The 12,500-nt window shown below is 43.0% G+C and overlaps 1 protein-coding gene across 4 annotated transcripts in view; it reads right to left on the minus strand.

Moving 5' to 3' along the window:
- Positions 1 to 990: 990 nt before the first annotated feature.
- Positions 991 to 12,500, minus strand: part of LOC143040014 (uncharacterized) — an 88,100-nt gene continuing 76,590 nt past the window's right edge. For all 4 annotated transcript variants that reach the window (XM_076210545.1, XM_076210544.1, XM_076210546.1 and 1 more), the window contains 9 exons: positions 9,181 to 9,935; positions 8,551 to 8,878; positions 7,723 to 8,162; positions 6,674 to 6,790; positions 5,433 to 5,560; positions 4,606 to 4,769; positions 3,331 to 3,501; positions 2,925 to 3,094; positions 991 to 2,523 (listed from right to left, as the gene is read on the minus strand). In XM_076210545.1, coding sequence (XP_076066660.1) covers positions 2,403 to 2,523; positions 2,925 to 3,094; positions 3,331 to 3,501; positions 4,606 to 4,769; positions 5,433 to 5,560; positions 6,674 to 6,790; positions 7,723 to 8,162; positions 8,551 to 8,878; positions 9,181 to 9,929 — 2,388 coding nt within the window. In that variant the 5' untranslated portion in view covers positions 9,930 to 9,935 and the 3' untranslated portion in view covers positions 991 to 2,402. The remainder of the gene's footprint in view (positions 2,524 to 2,924; positions 3,095 to 3,330; positions 3,502 to 4,605; positions 4,770 to 5,432; positions 5,561 to 6,673; positions 6,791 to 7,722; positions 8,163 to 8,550; positions 8,879 to 9,180; positions 9,936 to 12,500) is intronic.

The following is a 12,500-nucleotide window of genomic DNA, read 5'->3' on the forward strand; positions in this document are numbered from 1 at the left end:
TATGTTGCACACAATCAGCTTGCAACAAGCAGTGCTGTCTGAGTTACACAATCCCTACATTGCCTCAGTAGCGTTGTGTACTTTACACCACAGCAATTCTTATATTCATATTCTTAAACGAATTTCCAGAGCCTAAAGTGGTTGAGTATATAGTATCAGACTTAGGATCGGAGGAAATAGGGTTCAGAGTTGTTTGGACCCCAAAATTTCGTTCAAGAATGGGGTGGAGACGTTCCTAACTGATGTTGTTCTGGTTAGCTTCAGGTGATTTTGTTCAGTCGAGGGTTGTGAAGAAGAGGGCAGGCGTGTGACAAAGTAGAAACCTGACCATTTAGCATTAGCCAAGACGAACTCTGGCTAACGGGTTGAGCCACATAACATCAGTGTTGTGTCTATGGTATCTTGCGCAAACTGGTTTAGGAAATTCGTGTTAAATATAAATCTGTCTCACGGTTATATATACTGATTATATTGGAACAAATTGTTGGGAAACATTTTGGAGGCTAATGTGGAATCTTTTCACCATTTTTGGGTTGTTGAAACTCAAAATCGATCTAATCCAGTGACGAGACTCATATATTTTGTTCTGGTTGGGCCAGATGATTTTATTCAACGAAAGAAAGATACGGGACGGAATAGGATTTGTTTGTAGAGAGACCATTTGGTCCTTAAGTGCTGATAAAATCGTCTGTTATTAACCAAAAGAAAATATATTCGTTAGTCACCATGTTGGAAGAGTAAATTTAGTTTCCCTCTGTTAAAACATTATATACAACTTTTCGTCATTAAAGGAGGAATTTACGTATTGAAAGACGGCAAGTTATTATTATTATTATTTTGTAAAGAAATGTATGGACAATATCAAGCTTCACCGTCTTCATATATCGCCATTTACTGGCAACTTTTTTTCACACTAAAACGGGGCCTACACTACGCAACAGTTTATTTCTAGTCGCTAACACTATGATCAACACACACACACACACACACACACACACACACACACACACACACACACACACACACACACACACACACACACACACACACAAGCCAGAGAATTAATAACAAGAGCAGGGCGCAGATGTGAAGGAGCAGACGTTACCTTGTTTTGTTTCTTTAGGTTTGTGTGTTTTCTTATAATTGCAATATGTTGCAATGGCAAAGCACGAGGCTGGCAATAGACCTTTCGGTCCATAACGAAGTCGGATGCAGGAAAACATTGAGGAATAACTGAACACAAACAGACAGGTAAACAAGAAACATGTTGCATATATTAAAGCATTTTGTTTAGGTGATTATGTCACTGAATCGTACAGGAGCTGTACCATGTTCCATCACATTTATAGGAAGTTTATTCTATACATTAACTACGTGGCTGGCGAGATGGGATCTCCCTGCAGTGTTAAGATAAGCGCATGTTTTTGTGTGTGACCATGCCAGTTATGGTAGCAGTTGTGGTGTTGTTGGTAATGAATGTGGTAACTGGCAACAGTGGAAGTAACTGTGATGATGGTGGTGGCAATGGTGGTACTGCTCCTTCACTTCTAAGGCCCGCCGGAATGGATATCACAGGTTGGAATGGAGAAGAGTTGCCGTGACGTCACAAGTAAGGACGCCAAGACTGACCCCTGGGGCACCCCGCGCGCGGATGGGATTTTAGTTGGCTTAAAAAAAAAAAAAAAAAAAAATCACTATTACAGAAACAGTATCAAACTTAGTTCATCTTATCATCATGCCTGTTATTTTCCGACGTTGTTATATTTTTGTTTTGTTAAAGTAAAACTATTTGGTACATCTCTCTTGATTTGCTCTTTTGCGTAATGAATGAAGGCAACTCTTCCGGTTTGGTATACATTAGTTGAGGATTATATATAGAAAATTAAGACATTTCTAACGTCGTTCTATACTACGGTAATTATTAGTCTTCTCTTTTCACCTAATTTCGTCGTTTTTTTTTCTGTTTCTCAATAAGGAGAATATACTGTTTCGATCATTTCCTTATATATTCTCTAATGAAACTTATCTATCTTCATGCAGATTTTTGAGTCTATGGGTTCTCACCCACACGGAATTTTCATCACCCTACAAGATTAATTTGTACACATTGTATTAAATGTATCTTCAAAATTCGTCCCGAAAAATTGCTTCTACGGTCACTATAGTTTCATTCACAAAAAAAAGAAGTTTTTAGTCTCCTTTGAACCAACACAGTGACAAACTTTGCCTTAAGGCTGAAGACAGACGATTCCCTGCAGCCGAGGGGCCGGACACTTGGTTGAACGTGGCCCCCAATCGATCGAGACCCTTGAAAACCAGAATCCGTCCATTAAACTGCATGATATCGTCTGTCCTTAGCCAGAATGAAGTTGATAAGGTCTGTCACTTTGTTGGGGAAGTGGTTAGAACACAGAGACTCTGCTCTTCTTGAAGTCAGACACGACGACGTCCAGAGTTCGGGAAATGGCGATGCCAGAGACCCAACCGAACTCGCCCTTCTTGTTGCTTTTCGTCCCGAAGTACCTGAAAAATAAAGTAAAATAAAAATGAGATAAGATAGAGCAAAATAAAATTAAGTACATTAAATCAAAATAGAATTAGATTCAGGAGCTACGCCAAGAGGCGCCTAACTGCTCCTTGTCCTGAAAAATTAAATGAAATAGAAATAGTATAAAACAAGATAGAGGAAAATTAAATACATCAAATCAATTCATTTAAATTCTGGAGCTACGCTAGGTGGCACCTAACGCCTCCAGGGGTTTCCTTGGGCTGAATGATATGCATATATATATATATATATATATATATATATATATATATTATATATCTATATATATATTATATATATATATATATATATATATATATATATATATATAATCATGACATATCAGTTGGAGACATCACCCACCCCTGCAGCTTACCTGACGAAGTTGCCGTTAGGGCGGAAGACCTGGACCCGCCCATTGCCCGAATCCCCCACCAGGATGAAGCCATCCTGGTCCACGGCGATACACTCTGGGCTGTCGAACTGGCCCTTGTGCTGGCCCCGGGAACCGAACATCAGCACCCGGGTCCCTTCCTCCGTGAACACCTGTGGCAAAAAAGAGGCCATTGTATAGCAATTGATGTGGCAGATATTGGGGAAGTCTTTTGTCTAGCAGTGGACTCCAAATGGCTAATGGACTGACATACCCGGTCTTGCTACTATCATAGAAATGCAACTCAGAAGTACAGAAAATCTATCCACACGCGCGCAGGAGAGGGGCGGAGCTAAAGAATGACGTCATTTCGGTGGCTCCGAAGACGACGATGACGACGATGGCTTACCTTGACGCGATGGTTTCCGGCGTCAGCGATGTAGATCTTGGACCCGTCGAGGCTCGCGGCCACGCCCGTGGGCTCCGTGAACTCGCTTTTCGTGTAGCGGTGACCATCACGAAGGGTCTCCGAGTTGATGATCCCCATCTCCTTCAGGAAGACGCCGTCGTTGTCCAGGATCTACGGAACGAGGTCAGAAGGTTCTATTAGGGGTCTAGAATGAGGTCAGAACAGGTCAAAAGGTTATAGAAGGCGTCTAGAACGAAGTCAGAACAGGTCAGTAGAGGTCGGAAGAGCTCATAAAGTTTTTGTGTAAAGGAAGTTTCCATTTAGCGTCAACCATGATGAAATATTTAAGCCGATTAGGAAATTTAAGGATTAACCCGAGACCTTTTCTTTGGATACCAGAACCCTAAGATCCATCATAAGTTGTGACTAGTGAAGTTGCTAATTATAATATTTAATTACAGCAATTGATTACAGTAACTTTACATGTGAGGTCAAGTAGTAGGTGGAGGGCTAACACCAGGAGGCACTGAACGTCAGCTGAAGCTACTAACTTTCCCTCCATATGTTCGGATACATTGACCGAACCTGTGTCCCTATACTCTTGAAGAAAGACTCACGAGAAACTCACTAGCTGAGGTGACGACCCCCGGCCTGAAGGACCTCTCAATCAATCGAGACTCATACTGACGTAATAAAATCACATGGCGGCAACTAGAGCAAATGTACTTACTCATAGTCAATAGCTGTGACTAGGGTTAACCTTAAAAATGCTAACAAATCTTAACAAATGTTTAACAAGTGTTAACGAAATCATGGGGAGTGGAGTTTCCCTTTCTAAAATTTAACAATAGTTTAATAAAAACATGGGAGGGTCATACCTGGACGTGATAACAGTTAACATTGAAAAAATTAAATACAAACAAAAGTTTAACGTGTGTTAACAAAATCATAAGGGTAGGGAGATCGTACCTAGACCATCTCACAATAGTCAATAGCTATGATAAGATATAACATTAAAAAAAATTAAATATAAACAAAAGTTTAACAAATATTAACAGAATCATAGGGGAAAGTGGAGTCACTATAGTCAATAGCTGTGATAAGATTTAACATTGAATGATTAAATAAATAAATAAAAGTTTAACATATTAACAAAATCATAAGGGGAGGTGGGGTCATTATAGTCAATAGCTATGATAATATTTAACATAGAAATACTCTTAACAAAACTTCACAAATGTTAAACAAAGTCATGGGTAGGGGTGGGGGTCGTACCTGCACCCGGTCATTGCACGTGTCAGCCACATAGATCCTGCCATTTCGGTCTGTGGCGATGCCCTCCGGAGCGGCGAAATGCCCGAAGCCCTTGCCTTTGCGGCCGAGCTGCCTCACGAAGTGTCCCTCAGTGTCGAAGACGTTGATGCAGTGCTTCCATTTGTCTGAAAGAAGAGAGAACTCAGGACGAGGTCAACAGAAGCCCACATGCGTCTCCAAGAGGAGAGAACGCAAGAATGAGATCGATATTATAATGTAGTCCGTGTCGTTGGGAATATGAATAAAATCACATTGCGGCAGGATCAGTTTGAAAGTAATGTTTAGTTAGTGTCACGGAGGGTACAAGTAAAATCGCTTGGATTAAGGATAGGATTGATAACACAATCTAGTTCAGCGCTTCTTAACCTGGAGTGCTGGAATTAATTTTAGGGGGTGCAGAAATATATTTAAGGGGTGCAGGAAGATTTTAGGGGGTGCTGAAATATATTTTAGGGGCTGCTGGGAAGTGCTTCGGTTTCCTTTATCCTTCTAGTAATCAGCTGTTAACCAGAGTTACGGGGTGCTAGACCCCCTAGAATTGACCACAAGGGTGCTAGGGTCGGAGAAGGTTAGCAACATTTAGAATGCAGGTGAACTTGCATTTCGTTGGGTAGAAGAACTTCATTCACCTGGGGGTAGGATAGGATAGACAACACAATCTAGCTAGTGAATTAAGAATACAAATAAAATCGCCTGGCTGCAGGAAGAAAGAATAAAAGGAGAATTTTTATTTTCATCCGGGATGGAAAGGGACGTGGGAATGGTCCAGGAGCAAAGAGGAGACCCACCTGTGACGAAGATCTCCCTCGAGACGAGGCTGAAGGCGATCCCGATGGGGCACAGGAACTGGCCGTCGCCATGACCTCGGGAGCCGAAGCTGCCCACCTGTCGACCACTCTGGTCGAAGATGAAGACCCTAGATGAGGAGGAAGGACAGACGAGAACTTTAGTGAGTGCCGTAGTTCAGTTCCAAATACCCTCTTTTTTTTTTCTTTTTTTTCTTTTTTTAAGGCAGCGAGGGTGATTAAACACAGTATAACGTTCTTTTCTTATTCCTAATTAAGTCTTTATTGTATTGTGTTTATATATAAATTCGTAAGTCTTTGTATTCGTATTAATATGAATGGCACTTGCAACAACAAATATTTCATCCAAAGATAACGTGAGGACCTCGTCGCTTCATGTTAAATTAATCACTAAGATAAACTGAATCACTAAATGGACAAACAAATAGATAAATAGAGAAACTGTAGCAATTAGTAAAAATTAAAAGAATGAGATCTTTCGTTTGTTGTATTTTTTTTTTTCAGGTTTCGTACAATGTTGCTGACGAAGGAGATTGTTTCCTAGATTTAAATCTAGATTTAAATCATACAAGTCTGTGGATTTATATACCTAGTGCATACAAAGAGAAATTTATACATGCATGGATCATGTGTGTGTGTATGTGCACATGTGTATATACACACACACGCACACTGCTAGGAAAACAACTTCTCAAGGTTATCAATTTTACACGAATAATATCTGGCAATAAGTAAAACCACAGACTTAGTTGGAGAATGAAAATATGAAAAGTATTTCTTCATATTTGAAGCCAGCACTACTCTTTGTGCTTTTCGAATAATTTATACTTTAAAACTCATTGGAACATTATACACATGAACATTGACGAATGAATTATTTCCCCGGTTTTACACACGCGCGCTACCGCTCACACACACATACACACACACACACACACACACACACACACATATATATATATATATATATATATATGTGTGTGTGTGTGTGTGTACTTGGGGTTTGACACGACATACATGTATCAATAGTTAGATGATTTTTTTTTTTTTTTTTCGAAGAGCGAAAGCAGTCTTGGCTTCAAACTTTAAAGAAATGTCTCTATATTTTCATTCACGACTTAAGTCTTCTCTTTGTTACATGTATGTGCATAATGTACTTGCATATGTATATATGTATGTATATTGCTACGGGCATCTAACAAGGATGATTAACTTGTCCTTACTTGCACGAGTCGCTTCCTGTGACGTAGATCTCGTTGGTGTGAGGAGACACGGCCAAACCCGCTAGGCGCTCCCCGAGCTGCTGGCCCAAGCGCAGGCGCGATTGCGAGCTCTTGTTCCTGCGCACGAGGAGGAGGAGGAGGAAGAGAAGGAGGAGGAGTATTAGTTGTGGAGTAGTGGGAGGAGGGAAGAGGAGGTGAAGGTAGTCGGCCTTCGTTTGTTTAATTGATCACTAACGTCAGAGGTAGTTCTGAGTCAGTGCCTATGCAGGCGTGGATCCAAAGGGTGATGTGCGTACATGTACGCACGCACACACACACACACACACACACACACACACACACACACACACGAGAAGGTGTTTGTAATTCTTCGGTTGTTTAAATATAACTTCAGAAAAGAAGGAAGTGTAGAATTAAAGAAAAATACGACCTTCTTGCTAATTGAGCCATTGTTTTCGACAGACTTTACACAGATATCAGAAAGCTATTTACATATATATTGCAGGAGGTAATGAATACTATATGTGGTTGGCAGTTGCCGACAGGTCTGTCATTTACTTGTTAGGGCTCAACCAAACAACACGTCGTACAAATAAAATTTTCGTCCTCAAATGGTGTTTATTTACGTTATTGTCATTTGTTATTATTTTTTAAATTATAGAGTGGCATTACTTTGTTCCATGTGAATTGTTTATAATAAAATGTTGTATATGAAAACCCATTTTAGTCAATTATATCGTTTTTAGATTTAAGTCCAAAGTTGTGACAGGAAAATTATAAGATGGTCTAGGGACTAGTTAATGATTTTATATACAGAATTCACTGAATGAAATCACATGGCGGCATTTAGAATGAGTATGTCGTAAGAGTCATAGAGGAAGTTAACCCTCTTCCCACAAAGAGGGTTAACTTTAACTTAATCTCCTGATGGCAAACAAAATAAATATTAAATCCTTAAAGTAGAGCTGGAAAGTTAGGTTCGAGAAAAATGTTAACCTTGAGATGATTAAAATCGCCTGGCGGCAGGAAGACGAGACACTGCTAAGTACCTGTAGATGACACTGTGGTCCTCGGGGGTCTCTGGTCGATCCTCCTCGTCCTCCTTGTGTTCGAGTCCCACTTCATCCCCGCTCCCGCTCGAGGCCGGGCAGACGGGTGACCCCGCGCAGCTGAGGGCGAGCGAGGTCTGGTCCAAGGTCACACGAGGTCGTTTGTTGTTCTGCGCCGACTTCAGAAGTCGAGAGATCTGCCGGTGGCAATGGCCGATCTTCTCGAGGTTGTCCTCCGTAGTCCCGTCACCTGACGAAGGCAGCGAGCTCAGCCTCGACAGGACCTTCTCGATGTCCTCCTTGATCTGGTTGGTCTTCTGCTTGTCGCGGGACCTCATGGCCTGGACTTGGGTGTTGAGTTCGAGGCCCTTCTCCTGGATGTCGTTGACCTTCTCGTCGATGACGATCTTGATGTTCTCCTCGAGCTTGTTGTACTTGGTCTAGAATACAAAAATAGATAAATAAATAATTGAATATATGAATAGATAAAATCCTCAGTTTTTCGAGCTTAAGGAAAATTCTTCTCAAGCCTGTTATACTTGATCTAGATTAAAAAAAATAAAGTGAATAAAGCCGTCTGGCGTTAACCAGAATAAATCCCTTAAAGGTGACTCTTTAATATGTTAAAGAAATAAAGGAGTAACCTTGTATTGCCCAGGGGGTGCTTTAAAATTAATGAAATCGCTTGGCGGTAGCCAGAATAAAATTCCTAAATTCGTCCTTTTTAAGCATTAAGGGCAAAGGTGACGGTCCTGAATCTTTCCAGGAAGAAACGTTGGACTCCAGTGTGTGTCTTGTTGCGGGACAGTTTCCATGTCCCCCTCTTACCTCAGCCTCCTCGAGATGGAAGGACAAGGTGTCTGTTGCCGCCGCCAGGAGCTCCTTCATCTTCGGAAGCTCCTCAGCCACGGTGCTGACGTGGGCGGGGGCGCAGGCGTTGCACCAGCTACGCCCACAGTGCTCACAGGGACTCACGCCCACGCTTGGCCCCCTCCCGCAGCCGTGACACTGTCGGCTGACGTGAGAGGTCGATTCTCCCGTGATCCCTCGGAGGGTTCTCAGCTGTGAGAGGACGGACATGTCCGTCGGGAGACCCAGGACTCCTTCGGCGGGCAGCTGGACGGCCCCGCGGCACGAAGGACATGTGAAAGACGTCCTGGGGAAGAGAGGAAGGATACGGTTCTACTTAGGGTAGGAGGAGGGGGTACTTACTCTTGTTTCAGCTGGTCTCTGAAAATGTAGACTGACTGTCTGTCAACACCTGTTTGGCCGGAGGTGTTGCCATAAAAGTAGTCTAGCCTTTCTCAGACCCTCAGAGACAGAGTAGTGTATTGCATATAACAGTTTATGAAAATGAAGAATGAAAAAACACACACATCCATGTCTCAAAAGTAAAAATAAAATTAAACTAATTAAGATCAAACAAGATCAAATGACGCCACCGGGGGTTGAACTCACCTACACGTGTTGACGTAATTCTGGAGGCAAAGCAGACAGAACGTGTGTTTGCACGGGAGCAGTTTAGGTCGGTGTAGACGTTCCAGACATATCGCACAGGTCAGTTCTTCTTCCAGGTACTCCTCCAGGTTGACCTCTTCCGTTTTCCGATCTCGAACTTCAGTCGTAGGTGACGAGGAGGCCGAGGACGACCTCTGACGACGGTTCGAGGGTACCTTGAAGGAAGCGCTTGGGCCGGAGTCGCTGAAGAGGAACGAGGAGTTCGGGGTGGTTTTCCTCGAGGACCCAGGGGACGAGGAGAACCCGGAGGAGGCCGACGAGGAGGACCGGTTGATGCCGTTGGTGGAGGGTGAGAGGAGGGAAGATGAGGACGAGGCTGACGAGTCCGAGGACATCATGTAAGACGACGTCGAGGTGGAAGGGTTCCGAGAGGGTCCGTTGGCGACAGGAGTCGGCGCTTGTCTTTGCTTCTCGATCTTGCGCCCAAGGGTCGAGATGGCCGATCTGGCGCCGGCGGCGTCGGCGCCGTCCCCCTTGGAGGGCGAGTTCCCCATGGCGTGGGCGTCGGTGGTCGGCGACAAGGGAGGCAGGTCGCTGTTGACGCGCAGGTATCCGGTGGCTACGACATTGACTTCGGTGGGGGTCTCTCTGGAGGACGAGGTGGAGCGTTTGGAGGAGCTGGCGGCGGAGGAGAGGGCTCGGCGGAGAGTACGGCGCCTGGGTCGACGTACGCCGTCCTCACTAGGCATCCTCACCTGCCAGAGAGAGATCAGCGTCAGATGAGATGAGGAGGAGGATTTCTTTACTACAACCAGCGCCTTTGGCCTTGGGGACATCGGAGAGGTTGTAAAAGAGAGAGTCTTGAGGGGGGAAGAAGGAATTGGAGAGAATAGAAGTCAAAAGTGATTATTTTTTCTGGAATGGGGTGCCCGGGACATGAATGAAATAGCCTGACGGCGTCCAGAATGAAATTAAAAGGATCACCTGGTACGGAAGGGATCAATCAAGATAACCTCTTTTCAGTGTCATCATGATGAATAGAATCATCTGGCGTCAAGCAGAGTAAGGGGGACAGTGCCACCCGGTAGGTAAGGAGCAGAAACTACATTAAAGGTACTCTGTATTTAGTTCAGTGATTTACATTCTCATAAATACGAAATGTATCAAGAAATATAGCCAGGGGAAGGGGGCTGGAACTGGTTTGGCATTTCGTGTCTTGGCTGAGTGTCACATGTCGAGCGGGTCTCTCTCTCTCTCTCTCTTTCTCTCTCTCTCTCTCTCTCTCTCTCTCTCTCTCTCTCTCTCTCTCTCTCTCCCACCCGGTCTGGGTCACCTTGAACAGACGTAACAGTGTCACATTTAACCTACACGGGTGTGTGTGTGTGTGTGTGTCCGTGTGCGCGTGTTTATGTGTATGGGTGAGTGTGTACGTTTGGGCCTGGGTTTGTATACATAAGCGTATGTGTGTGTGGGGGGGTGTATACATTTGTGTTTGAGTTTGTGTACATAAACGTGTGTGTGTGGGTATACTGTATGTGTATGATTGCTGGTATGTGTGTTTTCACGTGTGTGTGTGTGTGTGTATGTGTTCGTATGTGCGTGTACGTGTGTACGTATGTTGGTTTCGAGGTGTGCAATAACCCAGAGGAATTTGAAGAATTCTTAAAAAAATTCTTGTGACATTTGTTGGATAATTACGCCTTTTTAATATTTTTATGCATAAGAGTGATTTATGATATTTGTAAATAGTAAATTTATTATCGTATTCTCAAAATTCTTTTCGACTTTCCTTGACGATTTTGTCCGTCATGTTTTTCCTCCGCAACTGTGGCTCACTGTTTGGCTCCCGGTGTAGCATGCGTTAGGCGATTTTATTAAACTCAGGGGTGGACCGTGACCTGAACGGGATCACGGTCGGGATCTCGATCTCTCCACACGCACATGCACACACACACACACACACACATACATACACACACACACACACACACATGCACATACACACGTGTATATATATATATATATATATATACACACACATCTACGTCTCTTATTCCAACACTCGCCAACCGCCACTTGTGCGGACGTTTGGGCCCAGGACATAAATCCACTTTTGGAATTGGCCCAGGACATAAAACATCAATTCGCGAAGTGGGTTTATGTCTTAGGCCCAAGCGTCCGCACAAGTGGCGGTTAGCGAGTGTTGGATTAAGAGACTTCATAGGTGTATATGTGTGTGTGTGTGTGTGTGTGTGTGTGTGTGTGTGAATGTATTGTGTATATATATATATAATATGAACATTGGAGAAAAGTAAAGTGTAGATGATAATATATATCGTACATTACAGTTTCAGACGAATAATATATAGAAATAGGACAACTTTGTATGCACACTCTCAATCTGGAAATGTGGCGTGGTGCTAGGTCATGACCCGAGGGAAATGTCTGTTGACCTCCTCCAAGGGATGGAGTGAAATGTCTCTTGACTAATTCTGTTGGTAATTCATCACATTGTCTAGTGTACGCCCTATGGTCTTTCGTAGTCTCCTTCATTCTTATGTTCTTATGTAAAATTCAAAGATTTCTTTGAAAGAAAAGTAACGGAATCATGCTTGATAACTGGTATTTCGTGAACAATAGAAACATAATCTTTGGACATTTTAAGTGTAATAGATTAAGGACAGAATTAGCAATGAAACGTTACTAATATCCTACTTCTGCTTTTAGGTACTGTTCGTCGAAAAATGTTGCCTCCGAAAGATCTTACCGTGTTTTTTCTAAGCGGACGTGTGTGTAAAATTTCCATTATATTTACGTTGAACATGTATACATACATAAAAGTAAACAAAAAAAAAAACTCCTGTGGACAATTTTTTTTGTTTTAATTCGGATAATTAAGAATGTTTCAAGGCTACAAAGTCCTATGCGTCTGTAATGAACTACGGATATCTTAGAAACTGGAAATCCAAACACTTAGGGTAAAAGTGACGACCTTAGCTAAGCGCCTCTTGGTGATATTGGGTGGGATGGGAGGGTTGGAGGGAGAAAGGAGGTTGAGTTTGTGTGGAGGGCAAGGGAAGGGGAGGGCAGGTCGGAGGCCTCGGCAAAAACCCATTTGTGGAGGAATAAGAGCGTTGAACCTTTCAGGTATGTGTGTGTGTGTGTGTGTCCGTCCATGTGTGCGTGTGCATCCATGTGTGTGTGCCCATATATGTGTATGTGTGTGTGCCCATATGTGTGCATGTGTATGCTTGTATGTGTATGCATGTGTTGGTGTGTGTGTGTGTGTACGTGTGTGTGTGTGTGTATTTGTGACATAA

The sequence above is a fragment of the Oratosquilla oratoria genome, chromosome 27 (assembly GCF_046742065.1).
Source record: "Oratosquilla oratoria isolate Oo_2021 chromosome 27, ASM4674206v1, whole genome shotgun sequence".
In the NCBI taxonomy this organism is placed as follows: domain Eukaryota; kingdom Metazoa; phylum Arthropoda; class Malacostraca; order Stomatopoda; family Squillidae; genus Oratosquilla; species Oratosquilla oratoria.